Source organism: Eurosta solidaginis, chromosome 3 (assembly GCF_040869045.1).
Source record: "Eurosta solidaginis isolate ZX-2024a chromosome 3, ASM4086904v1, whole genome shotgun sequence".
In the NCBI taxonomy this organism is placed as follows: domain Eukaryota; kingdom Metazoa; phylum Arthropoda; class Insecta; order Diptera; family Tephritidae; genus Eurosta; species Eurosta solidaginis.
Genome location: NC_090321.1, coordinates 217,920,873 through 217,946,746, shown reverse-complemented (window position 1 = coordinate 217,946,746; position 25,874 = coordinate 217,920,873). Strand labels below are relative to the sequence as shown.

The 25,874-nt window shown below is 45.8% G+C and overlaps 1 protein-coding gene across 1 annotated transcript in view; it reads right to left on the bottom strand.

Annotated features, from left to right (window-relative positions):
• Positions 1–25,361, bottom strand: part of LOC137246096 (solute carrier family 2, facilitated glucose transporter member 5-like) — a 59,486-nt gene extending 34,125 nt beyond the window's left edge. Inside the window, 2 exon segments of the mRNA XM_067777190.1 lie at positions 23,769–24,733; positions 25,030–25,361. Of these exon segments, the coding sequence (XP_067633291.1) occupies positions 23,769–24,733; positions 25,030–25,361 (1,297 nt within the window).
• Between the last annotated feature and the right edge of the window lie 513 nt (positions 25,362–25,874).

Below are 25,874 nucleotides of genomic sequence, written 5' to 3'. Positions count from 1 at the left end.
TCGATCTGTATGTGCCAGATACCAAAAACTATTGAAGTAGGAGAAAATTTATATTGAGTTATAACAATTTATAGATTTTACACCAGAGGGCTGATAAAGGGGGGAGGGGGCGGCGGAGTGTTTCACTGCTTGCTTTGTAAGCCCTCGACTTATTTGACCCCTTGAGTCTGTGATATTGGTGAAGGCCAGTATACGTAAAGTTATAATATGTAAAAATTATTAAAAAGTAATTGCTCGAAAGGGTCGTGGGACCCCCACCCCTCTTTCCATGTTCGAAAAAAATTTCGCTAGTAGACTACTGTCTGTGTCCCAAATTTCATCAAAATCCGTGTAGCCATTCTGGCGTGATTCACTCGAAAAGACGAAAAAATATAATAATTAAATTATAACTGTTCCTAGGGGGCGGGGACCACGCCCCTTTTGAAAAATATATAGCTAGTAGATCCTTCTAGACTATTGGCTATAAGTGTGCAAAATTTCATCCAAATCGGTCCAGCCGTTCTTGCGTTATTGAGTCACAAAGACAAACATCTTGACAAACATCCAAACATCCAAACATCTTCACATCCAAAATTCCCATTTATAATATATACTAGCCTTTACCCGCGGCCCCGTCCGCAAGGAGAAAATTAAATATATGGGATATTCACGTTAGCCTGCTTATCAAGTTATCTGTTTAAAAAGATGTTTCTGTCTAATACATTTTATTTTTGTAATTGAGTAAAAAAAGAACTAAATGAGCTGATAACCTGATAGGATCCCCAAATGATCCCGAAATTATCCAGAAAAATCCACGAAATGACCCCGACGCTATCGCGGACAGATCCCGAAAACCATCTAGAAATGCCACGGAAGGGTCTCCAAAAGTTCCCGGAATATTCCCAAAAACCCCGAAATGACAACGACACGATTCTAAACTTATCCAGAGAACCACAAAGAAATGATGCCTGAAGGGTACCAAAATGATCCCGAAATAGTCCCGAAAAAGTTCCGAAATGACCCTGACGGGCTCCCGGACGGTTCTCAAAAACCATCCAGAAAATATCCAGGAAGGGTCCTTAGGGGATCCACGACGGATCGCGAAAACCATACAGAAATTATTCCGGAAGGGTCCCAAAATGATCCCGTATTAGTCCCGAAAAGGTCCTGAAATGACCTCGACGGGATCCCAGACGGATTCCGAAAACTATCCAGAAATGATGCCGAAATTACCGAAAACCATCCAGAAATTATGCCGGAAGGGACCCCAAATGATCCCCTAATAGTCCCGAAATGACCCTGACGGGATCTCGAACGGACTCCTAAATGACCCTGACGGGATCCCGGACAGATCTCGAAATCTATCCAGAAATGATCTTGGAAGGGCCCAAAATAATCCCGAAACAATCTCTGAAAAGTCCAGAAATTACCCCGACGGGATCCCGCACGGATCCCAAAAACTATCCAGAAATGATCCCGAAATGACCGAAAACCATCCAGAAATTATGCCGGAAGGGACCCCAAATGATCCCGAATACCATACAGAAATGATGCCGGAAAATACCCCAAATGATCCCGAAATAGTCCCGAAAAAGTTCCGAAATGACCCGGAAGGGATCCCGGACGGATCCCGAAAACCATCCAGAAATTATGCCGAAAGGGTCCCCAAATGATCCGATACCAGTCGATAAAAAGTCCCGAAATAACCACGACGGGATCCCGGACGGATCCTCAAAATCATATAGAAATGATGCCGGAAGGTACCCCAAATGATCCCGAAATAGTCCCGAAATGACCCTGGCAGGATCCCGTACGGATCCCGAACACCATCCAGAAATGATGCCGAAGGGCTCCCCTAATTATCCCGTATTAGTCCCGAAAAAGTTCTGAAATGACCCCGACGGAATTCCTGACGGATCCCGAAAAGCATCCAGAAATAATGCCGAAAGGGTCCCCAAATCATCCCGTATTAGTCGAGAAAAAGTCCTGAATTGACCCCGTTGGGATCCCGGATGGATCCCGAAAACTACCCAGAAATGATGCCGGAAGGTATCCCGAAATAGTCCCGAAATGACCCTGACGGGATCCCGGACGGATCCCTAAAACCATCTAGAAATGGTGCCGGAAGGTACCTCAAATGATCCTGAAACAGTACCGAAATGACCTCGACGGGATCCCGGACGGATCCCGAAAACCATCTAGAAATGATGCCTGAAGGTACCCCAAATGATCCCGAAATAGTCCCGAAATAGTCCCGAAATGACCTCGACGGGATACCGAACGGATCCCGAAAACCATCCAGAAATTATGCCGAAAGCGTCCCCAAATGATCCCGTATTAGTCGAGAAAAATTCCCGAAATGACCCCGACGGGATCCCGGACAGATCCTCAAAACCATATAGAAATGATGCCGGAAGGTACCCCAAAGGATCCCGAAATAGTTCCGTAATGAACCTGACGGGATCCCGAACGGATCCCATAAACCATCTAGAAATGGTGCCGGAAGGTATCTCAAATGATCCCGAAATGGTACCGAAATGACCATGACGGGATCCCGGACGGATCCCGAAAACCATCTAGCAATGGTGACGGAAGCTACTCTAAATGATCCTGTATTAGTCGAGAAAAAGTCCCGAAATTTTCACGACGGGATCCCGGACGGATCCCGAAAAGCATCCAGATATGATGCCGAAAGGGTCCACAAATGATCCCGTATAAGTCGAGAAAAAGTCCCGAAATGACCAAGACGGGATCCCGGACGGATCCCGAAAAACATCTAGAAATGATGCCGGAAGGTACCCCAAATGATCCCGAAATAGTCCCGAAATGGCCCCGACGGGATCCCGGACGGATCCCGAAAACCATCCAGAAATGATGCCGAAAGCGTCCCCAAATGATCCCGTATTAGTGGAGAAAAAGTCCCGAAATGACCCCGACGGATTCCCGGACGGATCCCGAAAAGCATCCAGATATGATGCCGAAAGGGTCCAAAAATGATCACGTATAAGTCGAGAAAAAGTCCCGAAATGACCAAGACGGGATCCCGGACGGATCCCGAAAACCATCCAGAAATGATGCCGAAAGCGTCCCCAAATGATCCCGTATTAGTCGAGAAAAAGTTCCGAAATGACCCCGACGGGATCCCGGACGGATCCCGAAAACCATTTAGAAATGATGCCGGAAGGTACCCCAAATGACCCCGACGGGATCCGGGACGGATCTCGAAAAGCATCCAGAAATGATGCCGAAAGCGTCCCCAAATGATCCCGTATTAGTCGAGAAAAAGTCCCGAAATGACCCCGACGGGTTCCCGGACGGATCCCGAAAAGCATCCAGATATGATGCCGAAAGGGTCCCCAAATGATCCCGTAAAAGTCGAGAAAAAGTCCCGAAATGACCAAGACGGGATCCCGGACGGATCCCGAAAACCATCTAGCAATGATGACGGAAGCTACCTTAAATGATCCTGTATTAGTCGAGAAAAAGTCCCGAAATTACCACGACGGGATCCCGGACGGATCCAGAAAACCATCTAGAAATGATGCCGGAAGGTACCCCAAATGATACCGAAATAGTCCCCAAATGATCCCGTATTAGTCGAGAAAAAGTCCCGAAATGACCCCGACGGGTTCCCGGACGGATCCCGAAAAGCATCCAGATATGATGCCGAAAGGGTCCCCAAATGATCCCGTAAAAGTCGAGAAAAAGTCCCGAAATGACCAAGACGGGATCCCGGACGGATCCCGAAAAACATCTAGAAATGATGCCGGAAGGTACCCCAAATGATCCCGAAATAGTCCCGAAATGGCCCCGACGGGATCCCGGACGGATCCCGAAAACCATCCAGAAATGATGCCGAAAGCGTCCCCAAATGATCCCGTATTAGTCGAGAAAAAGTCCCGAAATGACCCCGACGGGTTCCCGGACGGATCCCGAAAAGCATCCAGATATGATGCCGAAAGGGTCCCCAAATGATCCCGTATAAGTCGAGAAAAAGTCCCGAAATGACCAAGACGGGATCCGGACGGATCCCGAAAATCATCCAGAAATGATGCCGAAAGCGTCCCCAAATGATCCCGTATTAGTCGAGAAAAAGTCCCGAAATGACCCCGACGGGATCCCGGACGGATCCCGAAAACCATCTAGAAATGATGCCGGAAGGTACCCCAAATGATCCCGAAATAGTCCCGAAATGACCCCGACGGGATCCCGGACGGATCCCGAAAACCATCCAGAAATGATGCCGAAAGCGTCCCCAAATGACCCCGTATTAGTCGAGAAAAACTCCCGAAATGACCCCAACGGGTTCCCGGACGGATCCCGAAAAGCATCCAGATATGATGCCGAAAGGGTCCCCAAATGATCCCGTATAAGTCGAGAAAAAGTCCCGAAATGACCAAGACGGGATCCCGGACGGATCCCGAAAACCATCTAGCAATGATGAAGGAAGCTACCCTAAATGATCCTGTATTAGTCGAGAAAAAGTACCGAAATTACCACGACGGGATCCCGGACGGATCCAGAAAACCATCTAGAAATGAAGCCGGAAGGTACTCCAAATGATACAGAAATAGACCCGAAATGACTCTGACGGGATCCCGGACGGATCCCGAAAACCATCTAGAAATGAAGCCGGTAGGTACCCCAAATGATCACGAAATAGTACCGAAATGACCGTGACGGGATCCCGTACGGATCCCGAAAACCATCTAGCAATGATGCCGGAAGCTACCCCAAATGATACCGTATTAGTCGATAAAAAGTCCCGAAATTACGCCGACGGGATCCCGGACGGGTCCAGAAAACCGTCTAGAAATGAAGCCGGAAGGTACCCCAAATGATCCCGAAATAGTCCCGAAATGACCCTGATTGGATCCTGGACGGATCCCGAAAACCATCTAGCAATGATGCCGGAAGGTACCTCAAATGAACCCGTATTAGTCGAGAAAAAGTCCCAAAATTACCCTGAAGGGATCCCGAACGGATCCCGAAAACCATACAGAAATGATGCCGAAAAGGTCCCCAAATGATCCCGTAAAAGTCGATAAAAAGTCCCGAAATGACCATGACGGGATCCCGGACGGATCCCGAAAACCATCCAGAAATGGTGCCAAAAGCGTCCCCAAGTGATCCCGTATTAGTCGAGAAAAAGTCCCGAAATGACCCCGACGGGATCCCGGACGGATCCCGAAAACCATCTAGAAATGATGCCGGAAGGTACCCCAAATTATCCCGAAATAGTCCCGAAATGACCCCGACGGGATCCCGGACGGATCCCGAAAACCATCCAGAAATGATGCCGAAAGCGTCCCCAAATGATCCCGTATTAGTCGAGAAAAAGTCCCGAGATGACCCCGACGGAATCCCTGATGGATCCCGAAAACCATCTAGAAATAATGCCGGAAGGTACCTCAAATGAACCCGTATTAGTCGAGAAAAAGTCCCAAAATGACCCTGAAGGGATCCCTAAAACCATACAGAAATGATGCCGAAAAGGTCCCCAAATGATCCCGTATTAGAAGCGAAAAAGTCCCGAAATGACCCCGACGGGATCCCGAACGGATCCCGAAAACCATCCAGAAATGATGCCGGAAGAGCCCCCAAATGATCCCGAAAAAGTCCCCAAATTACCCCGACGAGATCCCTGACGGATCCCGAAAACCATCCAGAAATGATGCCGAAAGGGTCCCCAAATGATCCCGTATTAGTCGCGAAAAAGTCCTGAAATGACCCCGACGGAATGCCGGACGAATCCCGAAGACCATCCAGAAATGATGCCTAAAGGGACCCAAAATAACCCCGAAAAAGTCCCGTAATGATCCCGGCAACCATCAAGAATTTATCTCTCGAAGGTACGCAAATGATCCCGAAAGTACCCCGACGGGATCCCGGACGGATGCCGAAAACCATCCAGAAATGATGCCGGAAGGGTCCCCAAATGATCGCGAAATAATCCCGAAATGATTCCGGAATAGTCCCGAAAATGTCCCAAAATAACCCCGACGGGATCCCGGACGGATCCCGAAAACTATACAGAACTGATCCCGGAAGGGTCCTAAAATGATCCCGAAATAGTCCCGAAAAAGTCCCGAAATTACCCCGGCGGGATCCCGGACCGATCCCGAAAACCATCCGGAAATGAACCCGGAAGGGCCTCGATATGACCCTTACGGGATTACAAATAAGGTGAAACTAATTATAAAACCATGTTAATAAGGCAGCAGTCGCATTGGAGCGAATGAAAAGTTACATAGAAACATACTGGTAAAGCTAATAAAAGCGTGCTAATAAAAACAATTGAAGGAGGGCGGATGGCGGGTGTAGAAGGAGAGGACTACTGATCGTTCCTCCAAAATTGTCTAGATCTCGATCTGTATGTGTCAGATACCAAAAACTATTGATTTAGGAGAAAATTTATATTGAGTTATAACAATTTATAGATTTTACATCAGAGGGTGATAAAGGGGGGAGGGGGGCGGCGGAGTGTTTCACTGCTTACTTTGTAAGCCCTCGACTTATTTGACCCCTTGAGTCTGTGATATTGGTGAAGGCCAGTATACGTAAAGTTATAATGAGTAAAAATTATTAAAAAGTAATTGCTCGAAGGGGTCGTGGAACCCCCACCCCTCTTTCCATGTTCGAAAAAAATTTCGCTAGTAGACTACTGTCTGTGTCCCAAATTTCATCAAAATCCGTGTAGCCATTCTGGCGTGATTCAGTCGCAAAGACGAAAAAATATAACAATTAAATTATAACTGTTCCTAGGGGGCGGAGACCAAGCCCATTTTGAAAAATATATAGCTAGTAGATCCTTCTAGACTATTGGCTATATGTGAGCAAAATTTCATCCAAATCGGTCCAGCCGTTCTTGCGTTATTGAGTCACAAAGACAAACGTCTGGACAAACATCCAAACATCCAAACATCCAAACATCCAAACATCTTAACATCCAAACTTTGCCATTTATAATATACTAGCCTTTACCCGCGGCCCCGTCCGCAAGGAGAAAATAAAATATATGTGCTATTCACGTTAGCCTGCTTATCAAGTTGTCTGTTTAAAAATTTTTTCTGTCAATGTATTTTATTTTTTAATACAGTAAAAAAAAAGAACTAACTGAGCTGATGGGCACGCTTACATGAATAGTACAATACACTTTTTTCGAATTAAAAAAAATACATTTTGTTTCTAAGTTAAATTAATTGATATGACAGGGGTGAAAGAATTACTACTCATAGAACAAAGGAGTGAAACTACAATTAGCTAAAACCAAAAAGAAGTTTTTAAATGAAAGCAGAGTTGCTTTTTCGGGTATTTAGTTGGTTAAAATATTACAAAAATTTTAATTATAGTTGTAATAGTTCGTTACAGGATTAATTTAAAAATAGAACGAAAAAGCTGGATATATTAAAGATAAAACATACCGAATTTTAATTACGAATAATTTGCCGTAAATCCACGGCCATGTGTGCTGAATTACCGGTTTCGAAGAGACCTAAAATGATCCCGGAAGTGTCCCTACATGACACCAAATAGTCACGAAATGATGCCGACGGGATCCTGGACAAATCTCGAAAACTTTCCAGAAATGATGCCGGAAGGGTCCCAAAATAATCCCGAAGTAGTCACGAAAAGTCCCGAAATGACCCTGACGGGATCCCGGACGGATCCCGAAAACCATCCAGATTTGATTCCTGAACGGTCCGCAAATGATCCCGATATAGTCCGAAAAAGTCCCGAAAAAACTCTGACGGGATCCCGGACAAATCCCGAAAATCGCCCAGAAATTATCCCGGAGGAGTCCAAAAATGATTCCGAAATAGTAGTCACGAAAAAGGCCCGAAATGACCCTGACGGGATCCCGAAAACCATCCAGAAATGACTCTGGAGGGATCCCCAAATGATCCCGGAAAAGTCCAAAAACCATCCAGAATTGATCTCTGAAGGTTTCGCAAATGATCCCGAAATAGTCCCGAAAGTCACGAAAAACTCAGACCCATCCCGAAAATCATGAAGAAATTATCCTGGAAGGGTCCCAAAATTACCCCGAAATAACTCTGACGGGATCCCGGACAGATCCCGAAAATCATCCAGAACTGAGCTTTGAAACGTCCCCAAATAATCCAGAAATAGTCCGGAAAAATTCCCGAAAAAACTCCGTCGGGATCCCGAACAGATCCAGAAAATCACCCAGAAATTATGCCGGAGGGGTCCCAAAATGATTCCGAAATAGTCCCGAAAAAGTCCCGAAATGACCTTGAGGGGATCCCAGACCGATACCGAAAACCATCCAGAATTGATCTCTAAAGGGTCCGCAATTTATCCCAGATAAAGTCGCGAAAAAACTACGAAGGGATCCCGAACAGATCCCGAAAATCATAGAGAAATTATCCCGGAAGGGTCACAAAATGATCCCGAAATAGTCCCGAAAAGGCGCGAAATAAACCTGACGGGATCCCGCACGGATCCCGAATACCACCCAGAAATGATCTTTAAGGGCAACTGACCCCGAAATAGTCGTGAAAAAGTCCCGAAATTACCCCGACGGGATCCCGAAAACCATCCAGAAATTATCCCTGAAGGATCCCCAAATGATCCAAGAACAGTCTCGAAACTCCCTGACATTTTCCCGAAAAAGTAAAAAAATAAACCCGACGGGATCTCGGACGGATCCCGAAAACGATCCAGAAATGATGCCGGAAGGGACCCCAAATGATCCCGAAAAATTCCCGAAATTCCCCCGATGGGATCCCGGACGGATCCCGGACCATCCAGAAATGATGCCGGTTGGTACCCCAAAATGATCCCGAAATAGGCCAGAAATGACCCCGTCGGGATCCCGGACGGATCCCCAAAAGTATACAGAAATGATGCTGGAAGGTGAAATGATCCCCTTAAAGAAAGATGAAAAATGAAATGATCCCCTTATAGTTCCGAAATGATCCTGAAGGGATTCCCGACGGATCCCGGAAACTATCCAGAAATGATGCCGGAAAGGTTCCCAAGTTATCCCCAAATAGTCCCGAAATTACCCTGACGGTATCCCGGACGGATCAAGAAAACCATCCGGAAATGATGGCGAAAGGGTCCCCAAATGATCCCGCATTAGTCGCGGGTTCCGAAATGACCCTATAGGGATCCCCGAAGGATCCCGGAAACTATCCAGAAATGATGCCGGAAAGGTTCCCAAGTTATGACCCCGACAGGGTCCCGGACGGATCCCGTAAACCATCCAGAAATGATGCCGGTAGGTACCCCAAATGGTCCCGATATGACCCCGTCGGGATCCCGAACGGATCCCTAAAACTATCCAGAAATGATGCCGAAAGGGTCCCCAAATGATCCTGTATTAGTCGAGAAAAAGTTCCGAAATGACTCCGACGGGATCCCGGATGGATCCCGAAGACCATCTAGAAATGATGCCGGAAGAGACCCCAAATGATCCCGCAAAGGTCCCAAAATGACCCCGACAGGATCCTGGACGGATCCCGAAAACCATCCAGAAATGATGCCGGAGGAGACCCCAAATGATCCCGCGAAAGTCCCAAAATGACCCCGACAGGATCCCGGACGGATCCCGTAAACCATCTAGAAATGATGCCGGAGGAGACCCCAAATGATCCCGCAAAAGTCCCAAAATGACCCCGACAGGATTCCGGACGGATCCCGTAAACCATCCAGAAATGATGCCGGAGGAGACCCCAAATGATCCCGCTAAAGTCCCAAAATGACCCCGACAGGGTCCCGGACGGATCCCGTAAACCATCCAGAAATGATGCCGGAAGAGAACCCAAATGATCCCGCAAAAGGCCCAAAATGACCCTGACAGGATCCCGGACGGATCCCGTAAACCATCCAGAAATGGTGCCGGAAGAGACCCCAAATGATCCCGCAAAAGCCCCAAAATGACCCCGATAGGATCCCGGACGGATCCCGAAAACCATACAGAAATGATGCCGGAAGAGACCCCAAATGATCCCGCAAAAGTCTCAAAATGACCCCGACAGGATCCCGGACGGATCCTGTACACCATCCAGAAATGATGCCGGAAGAGACCCCAAATGATCCCGCAAAAGTCCCAAAATGACCCCGACAGGATCCCGGACGGATCCCGAAAACCATCCAGAAATGATGCCGGAAGAGACCCCAAATGATCCCGCAAAAGTCCCAAAATGACCCCGACAGGATCCCGGACGGATCCCGAAAACCATCCAGAAATGATGCCGAAATGGACCCCAAATGGTCCCGAAATGACACCGACGGGTTCCCGGACGGATACCGAAAACCATCCAGAAATGATGCCGGCAGGTGCCCCAAATTATCCCGAAATAGTCCCGAAATGACCCTGACGGGATCGCGTACGGATTCCGAAAACCATCCAGAAATGATGCCGATAAGGTCCCCAAATGATCCTGTATTAGTCGAGAAAAAATTCCGAAATGACTCCGACTACCGAAAACCATCTAGAATTGATACCGGAAGGTACCCCAAATGATGCCGAAATAGTCCCGAAATGACATCGACGGGATCCCGGACGGATACCGAAAACCGTCCAGAAATGACGCCGGAGGAGGCCCCAAATGATCCCGCTAAAGACCCAAAATGACCCCGACAGGGTCCCGGACGGATCCCGTAAACCATCCAGAAATGATGCCGGAAGAGACCCCAAATGATCCCGCAAAAGTCCCAAAATGACCCCGACAGGATCCCGGACGGATCCCGTAAACCATCCAGAAATGATGTCGGAAGAGACCCCAAATGATCCCGCAAAAGTCCCAAAATGACCCCGACAGGATCCCGGACGGATCCCGAAAACCATCCAGAAATGATGCCGGGAGAGACCCCAAATGATCCCGCAAAAGTCCCAAAATGACCCCTACTGGATCCCGGACGGATCCCGTAAACCATCCAGAAATGATGCCGGAGGAGACCCCAAATGATCCCGCTAAAGTCCCAAAATGACCCCGACAGGGTCCCGGACGGATCCCGTAAACCATCCAGAAATGATCCCGGAAGAGACCCCAAATGATCCCGCAAAAGTCCCAAAATGACCCCGACAGGATCCCGGACGGATCCCGTAAACCATCCAAAAATGATGCCGGAAGAGACCCCAAATGATCCCGCAAAAGTCCCAAAATTACCACGACAGGATCCCGGACGGATCCCGTAAACCATCCAGAAATGATGCCGGAGGATACCCCAAATGATCCCGCAAAAGTCCCAAAATGACCCCGACAGGATCCCGGACGGATCCCGAAAACCATCCAGAAATGATGCTGGAAGAGACCCCAAATGATCCCGCAAAAGTCCCAAAATGACCCCGACAGGATCCCGGACGGATCCCGTAAACCATCCAGAAATGATGCCGGAGGAGACCCCAAATGATCCCGCAAAAGTCTCAAAATGACACCGACAGGATCCCGGACGGATCCCGAAAACCATCCAGAAATGATGCTGGAAGAGACCCCAAATGATCCCGCAAAAGTCCCAAAATGACCCCGACAGGATCGCGGACGGATCCCGTAAAACATCCAGAAATGATGCCGGAAGAGACCCCATATGATCCCGCAAAAGTCCCAAAATGACCGCGACAGGATCCCGGACGGATCCCGTAAAGCATCCAGAAATGATGCCGGAAGAGACCCCAAATGATCCCGCAAAAGTCCCAAAATGACCCCGACAGGATTCCGGACGGATCCCGTAAACCATCCAGAAATGATGCCGGAGGAGACCCCAAATTATCCCGCTAAAGTCCCAAAATTACCCCGACAGAGTCCCGGACGGATCCCGTAAACCATCCAGAAATGATGCCGGAAGAGACCCCAAATAATCCCGCAAAAGTCCCAAAATGACCCCGACAGGATCCCGGACGGATCCCGTAAACCATCCAGAAATGATGCCGGAAGAGACCCCAAATGATCCCGCAAAAGTCCCAAAATGACCGCGACAGGATCCCGGACGGATCCCGTAAACCATCCAGAAATGATGCCGGAAGAGACCCCAAATGATCCCGCTAAAGACCCAAAATGACCCCGACAGGGTCCCGGACGGATCCCGTAAACCATCCAGAAATGATGCCGGAAGAGACCCCAAATGATCCCGCAAAAGTCCCAAAATGACCCCGACAGGATCCCGGACGGATCCCGTAAACCATCCAGAAATGATGCTGGAAGAGACCCCAAATGATCCCGCAAAAGTCCCAAAATGACCCCGACAGGATCCCGGACATATCCCGTAAACCATCCAGAAATGATGCCGGAAGAGACCCCAAATGATCCCACAAAAGTCCCAAAATGACCGCGACAGGATCCCGGACGGATCCCGTAAAGCAACCAGAAATGATGCCGGAAGAGACCCCAAATGATCCCGCAAAAGTCCCAAAATGACCCCGACAGGATTCCGGACGGATCCCGTAAACCATCCAGAAATGATGCCGGAGGAGACCCCAAATGATCCCGCTAAAGTCCCAAAATGACCCCGACAGGGTCCCGGACGGATCCCGTAAACCATCCAGAAATGATGCCGGAAGAGACCCCAAATAATCCCGCAAAAGTCCCAAAATGACCCCGACAGGATCCCGGACGGATCCCGTAAACCATCAGAAATGATGCCGGAAGATACCCCAAATGATCCCGCAAAAGTCCCAAAATGACCGCGACAGGATCCCGGACGGATCCCGTAAACCTTCCAGAAATGATGCCGGAAGAGACCCCAAATGATCCCGCAAAAGTCCCAAAATGACCCCGACAGGATCCCGGACGGATCCCGTAAACCATCCAGAAATGATGCCGAAGGAGACCCCAAATGATCCCGCAAAAGTCTCAAAATGACCCCGACAGGATCCCGGACGGATCCCGAAAACCATCCAGAAATGATGACGGAAGAGACCCCAAATGATCCCGCAAAAGTCCCAAAATGACCCCGACAGGATCCCGGACGGATCCCGTAAACCATCCAGAAATGATGCCGGAGGAGACCCCAAATGATCCCGCTAAAGTCCCAAAATGACCCGACAGGGTCCCGGACGGAGCCCGTAAACCATCCAGAAATGATGCCGGAAGAGACCCCAAATGATCCCGCAAAAGTCCCAAAATGACCCCGACAGGATCCCGGACGGATCCCGTAACCCATCCAGAAATGATGCCGGAAGAGACCCCAAATGATCCCGCAAAAGTCCCAAAATGACGCCGACGGGATCCCGGACAGATCCCGTAAACCATCCAGAAATGATGCCGGAAGAGACCCCAAATGATCCCGCAAAAGTCCCAAAATGACCCCGACAGGATCCCGGACGGATCCCGTAAACCATCCAGAAATGATGCCGGAAGAGACCCCAAATGATCCCGCAAAAGTCCCAAAATGACCCCGACAGGATCCCGGACATATCCCGTAAACCATTCAGAAATGATGCCGGAAGAGACCCCAAATGATCCCGCAAAAGTCCCAAAATGACCGCGACAGGATCCCGCACGGATCCCGTAAAGCATCCAGAAATGATGCCGGAAGAGACCCCAAATGATCCCGCAAAAGTCCCAAAATGACCCCGACAGGATCCCGGACGGATCCCGTAAACCATCCAGAAATGATGCCGGAAGAGACCCCAAATGATCCCGCAAAAGTCCCAAAATGACCCCGACAGGATCCCAGACGGATCCCGTAAACCATCCAGAAATGATGCCGGAAGAGACCCCAAATGATCCCGCAAAAGTCCCAAAATGACCCCGACAGGATCCCGGACGGATCCCGTAAACCATCCAGAAATGATGCCGGAAGAGACCCCAAATGATCCCGCAAAAGTCCCAAAATGACGCCGACGGGATCCCGGACAGATCCCGTAAACCATCCAGAAATGATGCCGGAAGAGACCCCAAATGATCCCGCAAAAGTCCCAAAATGACGCCGACGGGATCCCGGACGGATCCCTAAAACCATCCAGGAATGATTACGGAAAGGACCCAAACTGACCCCGAAAAAGTCCCGTAATGATCCCGGAAACCATCAAGAATTTATCTCTCGAAGGTACGCAAATGATCCCGAAAGTACCCCGACGGGATCCCGGACGGATCCCGAAAACCATCCAGAAATGATGCCGGAAGGGTCCCCAAATGATCGCGAAATAGTCCCGAAATGATTCCGGAATAGTCCCGAAAATGTCCCAAAATAACCCCGACGGGATCCCGGACGGATTCCGAAAACTATACAGAAATGATCCCGGAAGGGTCCCAAAACGATCCCGAAATAGTCCCGAAATTACCCCGGCGTAATCCCGGACCGATCCCGAAAACCATCCAGAAATGATCCCGGAGGGTCTCGATATGACCCTTACGGGATTACAAATAAGGTGAAGCTAATTATAAAACCATGTTAATAAGGCAGCAAGCGCATTGGAGCGAATAAAAAGTTACATAGAAACATACAGGTAAAGCTAATAAAAGCGTGCTAATAAAAACAATTGATGGATGGCGGATGGCGGGAGTAGAGGAGAGGAACACTGATCGTTCCTCCAAAATTGTCTAGATCTCGTTCTGTATGTACCAGATACCAAAAACTATTGATTTAGGAGAAAATTTATATTGAGTTATAACAATTTATAGATTTTACACCAGAGGGGGAGATAAAGGGGGGTGGGCGGGCGGAGGGTGTCACTGCTTACTTTGTAAGCCTTCGACTTATTTGACCCCTTGAGTCTGTGATATTGGTGAAGGCCAGTATACGTAAAGTTATAATGTGTAAAAATTATTGAAAAATAATTTCTCGAAGGGGTCGTGGGACCCCCACCCCTCTTTCCATGTTCGAAAAAAATTTCGCTAGTAGACTACTGTCTGTGTCCCAAATTTCATCAAAATCCGTGTAGCCATTCTGGCGTGATTCAGTCGCAAAGACGAAAAAATATAATAATTAAATTATAACTGTTCCTAGGGGGCGGTGACCACGCCCCTTTTGAAAAATATATAGCTAGTAGATCCTTCTAGACTATTGGCTATATGTGTGCAAAATTTCATCCAAATCGGTCCAGCCGTTCTTGCGTGATTGAGTCACAAAGACAAACGTCTGGACAAACATCCAAACATCCAAACATCCAAACATCTTCACATCCAAACTTTCCCATTTATAATATATATTAGATTAGATACTAGCCTTTACCCGCGGCCCCGTCCGCAAGGAAAATTTTAAATATATGGGCTATTCGCGTTAGCCTGCTTATTATCTGTTTAAAATTTTGTTTTCTGTCTAATGCATTTTATTTTTGTAATTGAGTAAAAAAAAGAACTAAATGAGCTGATAACCTGATAGGATCCCAAATGATCCCGAAATTATCCAGAAAAAGCAACGAAATGACGTCAACGCTATCGCGGACGGATCCCGAAAACCATCCAGAAATGCCCCGAAAGGGTCTCCAAAAGTTCCCCGAATAGTCCCAAAAAAACCCGAAATGAGAGCGACACGATTCTAGACGTATCCAGAGAACCACACAGAAATGATCCCTGAAGGTGTTCCAAAATGATCCCGAAAAGGTTCCGAAATGACCCTGACGGGCTCGGGCGGATCTCAAAAACCATCCAGAAAATATCCAGGAAGGGTCCCTAAATTATCCCGACTAACTCCAGAAAAAGTTCCGAAATGGCTCCGAGGGATCCACGATGGATCGCGAAAACCATACAGAAATGATTCCGGAAGGATTCCAAAATGATCCCGAGATAGCCCGGAATTGACCCAGATGGGATCCCGCACAGATCCAGAAATGATCCCGGAAGGGTGCAAAAACTATCCCGGAAAAGTAACAAAAAATACCGAAATGGCTCCTACGGCATCCCGGACGGATCCAGAAATGATCTCAGAAGGGTCCCCAAATGATCCCAAAATGGTCCCGAAATGACCCTGATGGATCCGGCAAACCATCAAGAAATTATGCCGAAAGGGTCCCAAAATGATCCCGAAATAATACAGAAAAAGTCACGAAACGACCCCTAGAGGATCCCCAAATGATCCCGTATTAGCCCCGAAAAGGTCCCGAAATAACCCCGACGGGATCCCGGACAAATCCCGAAAACCATCCAGAAATGATGCCGGAAGGAGTCCCAAATGATTCCGTAAAAGTCCCGCATTGATTCCGACGGGATCCCGAACGGATACCGAAAATCATCCAGAAGTGATGCCGGAAAGGTCCTCAAATGATCACCTAATAGTCCCGAAATGACCCTTAAGGGGTCATGGACGGATCCCATAAACCATCCAGAAATGATCCCGATATAGTCCCGAAGAAGTCCCGAAATGACCCTGACGGGATCTCGAACGCACCCCTAAATGACCCTGACGGGATCCCGGACAGATCCCGAAATCCATCCAGAAATGATCTTGGGAGGGACTCCAAATGATCCCGAAAAAGTCCCGCAATGATTCCGAATTGATCCTGATCGGATACCGAAAACCATCCAGAAGTGATGCCGGAAAGGTCCTCAAATGATCCCCTAATAGTTCCGAAATGACCGTGACGGGATCCCGAACGGATCCCGACAACTATCCAGAAATTATGCCGGAAGGGTCCGCAAATGATCCCGTATTAGTCGAGAAAAAGTCCCGAAATGACCCCGACGGGATCCCGGACAAATCCCAAAAACCATCCAGAAATGATGCCGGTAGGTATCCCAAATGATCCCGAAATGACCTCGTCGGCATCCCGGACGGATACCGAAAATTATCCAGAAATGATGCCGGAAAGGTCCACAAATGATCCCCTATTAGTCCCGAAATTACCCTGATGGGATCCCGGACGGATCCCGAAAACCATCCAGAAATGATGCCGGAAGAGCCCCCAAATGATCCCGAAAAAGTCCCCAAATGACCCCGACGATATCCCGGACGGATCCCGAAAACCATCCAGAAATGATGCCGGAAGAGCCCCCAAGTGATCCCGAAAAAGTCCCCAAATGACCCCGACGAGATCCCGCACGGATCCCGAAAACCATCCAGAAATGATGCCGGAAGAGCCCCAAATGATCCCGAAAAAGTCCCCAAATGACCCCGACATACTCCAGAAAAGGTTCCGAAATGGCTCCGAGGGAATCAACGACGGATCGCGAAAACCATACAGAAATGATTCCGGAAGGATCCCAAAATGATCTCGAAATAGTCCGGAAATGACCCAGATGGGATCCCGCACAGATCCAGAAATGATCCCGGAAAAGTAACAAAAAATCCCGAAATGGCTCCTACGGCATCCCGGACGGATCCAGAAATGATCTCGGAAGGGTCCCCAAATGATCCCAAAATGGTCCCGAAATTACCCTGATGGATCCGGCAAACCATCAAGAAATTATGCCGGAAGGGTCCCCAAATGATCCCGAAATAAAACAGAAAAAGTCACGAAACGACCCCTAGAGGATCCCCAAATGATCCCGTATTAGCCCCGAAAAAGTCCCAAAATGACCCTGACGGGATCCCGAAAGGATTCCGAAAACAATACAGAAATGATGCCGGAAAGGTCCTCAAATGATCCCCTAATAGTCCCGAAATGGCCGTGACGGGATCCCGACAACTATCCAGAAATGATGCCGAAAGGGTCCGCAAATGATCCCGTATTAGTCGAAAAAAAAGTCCCGAAAGGACCACGACGGGATCCCGGACGAATCCCAAAAACCATCCAGAAATGATGCCGGTAGGTATCCCAAATGATCCCGAAATAGTCCCGGAATGACCTCGTCGGCATCCCGGACGGATCCCGAAAATTATCCAGAAATGATGCCGGAAAGGTTCCCAAATGATCCCCTAATAGTCCCGAAATTACCCTAATGGGATCCCGGACGGATCCCGAAAACCATCCAGAAATGATGCCGAAAGGGTTCCCAAATGATCCCGTATTAGTCGCGAATAAGTCCCGAAATTACCCCGACGGGATCCCGGACGGATCCCGAAAACCATCCAGAAATGATGCCGAAAGGGTTCCCAAATGATCCCGTATTAGTCGCGAAAAAGTCCCGAAATGACCCCGACGGGATCCCGGACGGATCCCGAAAACCATCCAGAAATGATGCCGGATGAGCCCCAAAATGATCCCGAAAAAGTCCCCAAATGACCCCGACGAGATCCCGGACGGATCCCGAAAACTATCCAGAAATGATGCCGGAAGAGCCCCCAAATGATCCCGAAAAAGTCCCCAAATGACCCCGACGATATCCCGGACGGATCCCGAAAACCATCCAGAAATGATGCCGGAAGAGCCCCCAAATGATCCCGAAAAAGTCCCCATATGACCCCGACGAGATCCCGCACGGATCCCGAAAACCATCCAGAAATGATGCCGGAAGGGTCCCCAAATGATCGCGAAATAGTCCCGAAATGATTCCGGAATAGTCCCGAAAATGTTCCAAAATAACCCCGACGGGATCCCGGACGGATCCCGTAAACTATACAGAAATTATGCCGGAAGGGTCCCAAAATGATCCCGAAATAGTCCCGAAAAAGTCCCGAAATTACCCCGACGTAATCCCGGACCGATCCCGAAAACCATCCAGAAATGATCCCGGAAGGGTCTCGATATGACCCTTACGGGATTACAAATAAGGTGAAGCTAATTATAAAACCATGTTAATAAGGCAGCAGGCGCATTGGAGCGAATAAAAAGTTAGATAGAAACATACAGGTAAAGCTAATAAAAGCGTGCTAATAAAAACAATTGATGGAGGGCGGATGGCGAAAGTAGAGGAGAGGACCACTGATCGTTCCTCCAAAATTGTCTAGATCTCGTACTGTATGTACCAAATACCAAAAACTATTGATTTAGGTGAAAATTTAGATTGAGTTATAACAATTTATGGATTTTACACCAGAGGGGGAGATAAAGGGGGGCGGGCGGAGGGTGTCACTGCTTACTTTGTAAGCCCTCGACTTATTTGACACCTTGAGTCTGTGATATTGGTGAAGGCCAGTATACGTAAAGTTATAATGTGTAAAAATTATGAAAAATAATTTCTAGAAGGGGTCGTGGGACCCCCACCCCTCTTTCCATGTTCGAAAAAAATTTCGCTAGTAGACTATTGTGTGTGTCCCAAATTTCATCAAAATCCGTGTAGCCATTCTGGCGTGATTCAGTCGCAAAGACGAAAAAATATAATAATTAAATTATAACTGTTCCTGGGGGGCGGGGACCACGCCCCTTTTGAAAAATATATAGCTAGTAGATCCTTCTAGACTATTGGCTATATGTGTGCAAAATTTCATCCAAATCGGTCCAGCCGTTCTTGCGTTATTGAGTCACAAAGACAAACGTCTGGACAAACATCCAAACATCCAAACATCCAAACATCTTAACATCCAAACTTTCCCATTTATAATATATATTAGATATTAGATTAGATATTAGATTAGATTAGATATTAGATATTAGATTTGATAGAGATGCCAATATAACTAATCTAACTAATTGTGTTTTTAAATTTGTTCAAGTTAGCAAGGAGGACATCGTAAAAATTGTCAGTAAGTTTAAAGCCAGAAGAAGTGGAAAAATTTGTTATCAGATGGTGTTGTGAAAGATGTAATACCCTATTTAGGTTTTTTCTATGATCAAATTATAAATAAAAGCTTAAGCAGTGGCATGTTTCCAACCATTTGGAATGCCTTGACTATAGTCCCAATAGAAAAATTTGCAAATACTAATAAAGCAGAGGAGCTGCGACCAATAAATACATTGGCTAGTGATGCGGCACTTTATACATGTAAACGAATGCTGGGGTCTACGTGGGGTTTATCGCCCTCTCTTTCTCATTGGGTTTTTACAGCGATTGTAAATCCTATTCTATATTATGGAGCACTTGTTTGGTGGAAAGCCATACAAAAGACAAACCTACCTCAAAAGATTAGAGGGGGTATGCAGACTATCAATGCTTAGTATTACGGGAGCCCTGAAAACAACCCCGACGGCCGCACTGTATGCCATTCTGCACATTCGACCTGTAGACCTGGTAGCAAAAAACGTAGCGTTAGCAACTGCAACCAGGTTCAGTGTCTCGGGCAGCTTGAGCGCCGACCATACGGCCATGTAGTATAGCGTCATCAATTACATGACGAACAGACTACCTGACTCCCTATCTGCACATCGAGGGAGATCTTAAGGCCACAATAGAGGTGGATGGTTGGCGCAAGGGTGCTCAAATGGCGGACGAGGCGATACATGTGTAAACAGAAGATCACAAAGTAGTGGAAGGAGTAGGCGGTATACTGTGCAGATCCGGAAATACAAGTTACCAGATTACTGTAGCGTTTACCTAGCGGATATATTAGCCGTAACCAAAGCGGTAGAAACATTGGAAGAGAATAGCGTAAACTGCAACCGTGTTAACTTCTATATTGGCATCTAACAGTGTATTAGAGTGTAGGCAGTCTCTGGAAAGAGTCGGGACAGGGAGAAGCATACATCTATATTGGGTTCCAGGGCATATGGGAATAGATGCGAATGAAAAAGCAGATGAACTTGCTAAAAAGGCGCATCCCTTGAATCTTGCTACGTAGACTTCCCGATTAGATTGGGAGAGATTAGAAGGCGGGAGGTGCATATGATCGACCGAGTGGGAAAGGTGTGGGTTCAAGCGCGGGGCTGTAAAGTGTCGAAGATTATGTGCAGGTCTTACAACCTTAGACTAAAAAAGTTGCTTCTATCATTAAAATGAGAGGACTGTAGACTCATGACGAGTATTGTGACTGGACACTGCCGTCTGGCGTCACATGCCTTTAAATTAGGCTTGGTCAGTGATAGCAGATGTAGGAAGTGCGGGTTGGAGGAGGAAACGATCGAGCACGTTTTGTGCTGTCAGATCAAGAAGCAGCAAGTGGCTTAAGTCCTAGAAAGCTTCTAGTATTTGCCAAGAGGACGGAGTTATTTTATAACATAGGTTCTGGTTTTTGATAGGGTTTTTCAGTTTGGTCATTAAAACAAAGTTCTGGTAACAACACGAACTCATTCAGTCTATGTGAGGTCCTCATGGACCGGCCAGTTCAAGCTAACCTAACCTATTAAATTAGTATTGTGACGAATATTACCATCACTAATCTGATACTAAGTAAATAAAGCCACAACAACAATAAAGCAGCTGCCACACTTGTATGTACGTAAACAAATTAATTATCATGTACATACATACATACAAGCAGCAGAGAGATACTCACAAACGCATGTCATCATGAGCTACTACTTCGCTCACATATACACACGCATATGGTTACACACTACAAATGCACGCACGCTTACGGCTGGTGACCAGGTAGAGGATTCTAGAAGAATAAACGTCTAGACATTTGGGCAGAGAGTATAAAAGCAGCAGAAGCTGAGTAGTCCGGGTTCAGTTTGATTTAAACACGCTATCAGTTGCGAAGTGAAGTTTATATGCGAAGTACTTTCAAAGTAGTTTTATAAAGACCATTTTATAATATAGAATATTGGAGTGTTTTATTCAACAATTTAGCGATACGAACGTAAGCAGGGTTGTAAATAAGCAGAATATCAGTAAATTCGTTACACTATTTCATTTATTGGGAAAATTTACCGGTGTTAAGGTTATTAATTCTTAAATATATTAAATAAAACTTTATATGGCCTTCCAGTATTATCTTTATCAGGTGGTTTCACTTTATTTTTATTTAAAATGTTTTTGTTTACCTCTTTAACCTTTATGTAATGGAAGAAGATATGGTGTGCTCTAGCGAAAAAATCTTCATTTTTCATCTTTTTATTGGCAAGCAAAAATCATAATCTAATTATTTATTGCCAAAGTCAAAAGCTTTATTTTAAATATTTTATGCCAAACTATATGTATAAGTAATAATTGAGAATATAACCAAATCTAAAACACACAATAACAACAACGAAAGAAATAATGAAAATGCACTAATTAAGCTTGCTGTCAATTACAATAGTATAGACAATCGAAACAAATGAATAAAGCAATTTTGCAACTAAAACAAAATTAATTGCACTAGTTAACAAAAGAGTTTTTCTGGCGAGCCATAAACATGATGTTGCTCTGGGCAACTGGCAATGAAAGCAGCGTATTATCAATGCAATCCTCTGAGTGTCTGCACTCGTACTTCTTTACATCAGAATCGCAATAATTAAAATGTTAAATATGTAAGTGCATAAGCACATATGCATGTGTATTATGTATTTATTTAGAATAGAAAACTTTGTCGTTATAGAAAATTTTTATTATAACTATGTAGGTAATAGAATTTCTATGTCCACATTTATGTTATACAGTAGCGGTCGCAAAAGTAGCAACTACTACGGGTATAGTCGATTGGGTGGCCCTGTATAAAATCTGCTTCAAACAGAAAAAACAGCTTAAGATCGGATTTCGAGTTTTGAAGTAGTAGTAAACAAGTTAAGATCAACAAATTTATATGCTTTTGCTAGGTCTTTCGCAGCAATATGATGTGATAAAGACTTTCGCTGACGGTATGGGGGAATCAGAATGTGTCCACCAAACCCAAACTCCGTGTTTGCCACTTTCTTACGACGGTAAAAAATCACGCCCACAAATATCGAGACTAGGACCGAGAAACGCGTTTTAACCTCGATTTCAATAGTGTGAAACCTAAATTGCATTTCTGTCACGAAACATTTTGCAAACAAAAATTTGCCAAACACTTGTTTGGATTTGGTGGAAACGTGGTATAAGCCTCGTCACTTCTTTGTAGCGTAGAGTTTATATGAACATAATCAAACAGAAAATCAATTATGGAAATAAACGATGGCAGAAAAAGAAATATAAATAGAATTGGAGGGAAGAGACGAGGAAATGGTAGATTGGAAGTCAAAACCGAAGACAAAATCGAAGCCAAACCAAAGCCGGACAGCATGTTATAAATTTGTTATCGAAATGTTACCCGTTTATTGTAATACATAGGTGTGCTGTATACGACGTAGCAACGAGTTGTCGATTTGTTATCAAAGTGATTTATAACATAATATAATGCTATTGATAATAAATGTTATAAATGCTTTTTAGATTTTTTATCGACGAGTTAGTTAAGTTATCGATATGTAACCAAAGAGATATCGATATATTCTTAAAAATTTATCGATTAATTATCGAAAAACAATCGATTATTTATCGAAACTTTACCAAAAAATTATCCATTTATTATAAAAAATTTGTCGATTTTGTATCGGAGTGTTTGCACTAAGCAAATAATGGTCAAAAAGCCTATTATACTGCTGTTGTTGCGCGTATTTTTAAGCGCGACAGTCGAACTATTTTTTATGAGAAAAGAAAACACAATTTTTATTTATCAGCGTGAGCGCTTTAAAACTTTTGTATTATTTCGCTATATTTTTGCAACTGTAACTCACTGCACAAGTGAAAATGATTTTTATGCCGGTCAAAGTGGCCTGACATTACGGTTAGTTTTTAGTAAATATTTAGTAAATGACATAGTATATGAATGTTCAAGTTTGCATGTATTGAAATGAGAAGAGAAACTTCAAATCGTAATGATATAAGTACATGTGAAACATATGCGTATGTGTATGAATTTAATGTTAATAAATAAACGAGCCAGAACTCCATACCATAGCAGCGTGTCGTCCCAGGCGATTCCAGAACGCCACACATCTTGCATCAAGATTTTCAACCCCACGGTGTAGCAACAGACAAATCCGAGAGGGTCGAATATCGACATTAGAACTTGGAGCGCCTCTCTTTTCGTAGGTGTGATCCGTTCGTTAACGACGTCTCGTCGAAGTCTTGCAAATATGAAAATATATTTAAAATTATCGCTTATGGGATCCCAAAACATACCGAGAACTTTCGTGGTTGATCCCCATTCCTTAACGGACTGAATTGAGCTAGGATCATTTTCGAGCTGCTCTACGACGAATTCTGAATTTGAAGACCAGCCGCGTAAATTGAAGCCAGCACCCTTGTGAATTCGTTTTACTTGTTGAGCTAACTCTAGCGCGGATTGATCGTCGTCTCCACAGTCGATAAAATCATCTACGTAATGACTTCTTTTAACGGCTTCTGCGGCACGACGAAGTTCGTGCTTAAAATCATCAGCATTCCTGTCGCGTATGTAGTGAGCAATAAATGGCGCGCAATTTAGGCCAAAGGTCAGCGCCTTCATGACGTAAATGCTTGGCTGTTGCGGATCATCGCCGTCGTCGCACGACAAAAATCGCTGAGCATGCATGTCACTGTCCTGAACGTTGATGCGGTGAAACATCTCCGCAATATCGCCACATATAGCAACTCTTCCCACTCTGAAAGACAATAAAATAGTAACGAGCGGGTTAAGTAAGTCTGGGCCACTCAGCAGGAAGTCGTTGAGTGAAGCTCCGTTCACCTTCGCTGCAGCATCCCACACCATTCGAAGCTTACCAGGCTTATTTGGATTTTTTACAATGAAGATAGGCAGGTACCATATTTTATCCTTTGCAACAGCAGTATCTGTCTGGGGAAGCTTTATTGCGTAACCTTTTGTGACCAAGTTATTGATTTCAGCTTGGATGTTTGATTTTAGCACGGAGTCTTTAACGAATTTTCTTTGCAAACATAGTAATCGCTTCATAGCATAAGCATAGCTATCTGGTAGCGATACATCTGAGTTTCGCCATGGCAACCCAACTTCGAAGTGATTGTCGACCCTTCGACAAGTATTTCTCACAATACTTACGGCTTTAGTATCCTCCTCCGATAGCAGCTGAGTAGGTTTGGATGACTCTAATGAGAAGTATTCTTTCACACTCTCGTGTAACTCGTCGTATCTTTTTTGACAATCGCACGTGTGCACGCTTAGTCGATATTCGCCAATTTGTCTTGAATTACACCCTTGTAATGTCCATCCCAAACGCGTCTTTGACGATATGTTCCTTCCCTGGTTTTGAGAGGAATTGCCAGTTTCCAGTTGTCAACACCGATTAAAAATGAGGGCTTCACATTCGTGTATGATACAATTGGCAATCCTGCTAAGTATGGATATTGGCGCACCATCGCGGATGCATCGATTGACTGAGCTGGAAGATCCAGATCGTCGACAGTGTGTATATTTTTCAAAGTGTACTTTCTGTCATCGTTCACACTGGAAATTTCTGCAGCAGCTCTTACAGAATTTTCTTCAACACGAGTTGTGTTGCCTGTCCACCTTAGACAAATAGGGTCTCGTTCACCTTCCAAACGAAGTTCATTTAGAATTCTCTTTTCCATTAGTGTCACGGATGAACCTTCGTCTAAGAATGCGAATGTTTCCACTACTTTGTTTTCTGAATAAATTTTAACTGGAATGATTCGGAAGAGTGGTTGCATTTGTTCGCGATCACTACTGTGTGCGTTTATCTGTCCGTCAGAGGGTTTATTCACGTTTTTACTCACGGCACTGGTTTTATCGTGACTCATTTTATGTAATAACTGATGGTGTTTTATAGTGCAGCCATCTACTCCACAAACCTTATTTAAAGTACATTTGCGTCTATGCGGATTCAAGCATTGGCGGCACAGACTCTTTGCTTTCACTTCCTCTCACTTACGTTGGAGTGGTAGACTTCTAAAAACGTCGCATTGAGTCACTTTGTGGGCAGAGGTTTTGCATATTATGCATTGTTTACCCTTTGGTATATTATGAGTTGCTATAGAATGCGACGGGTTTGCGTCGATTGTGTGCGTGTTGACCGTAGCATTGCTTTTAGTTGGTGCAAGAGATACGACAGTACTGGCTGCTTCGGCTAGATGGTATAGCCAGTCGCTGAACTGTTTCACGACGGGAATCGTGTCGCCTTTTGGTTGGACTGCCCAATTCAACTTTTGGCTATTGGTAAGCTTATCAACTAACTCCTTTACTAGCAGCGGGTTATGCATATGCGCATGCATTTGGCAACCTTCCATTGTAGCGCAAATGTTTCTGACGCAAAG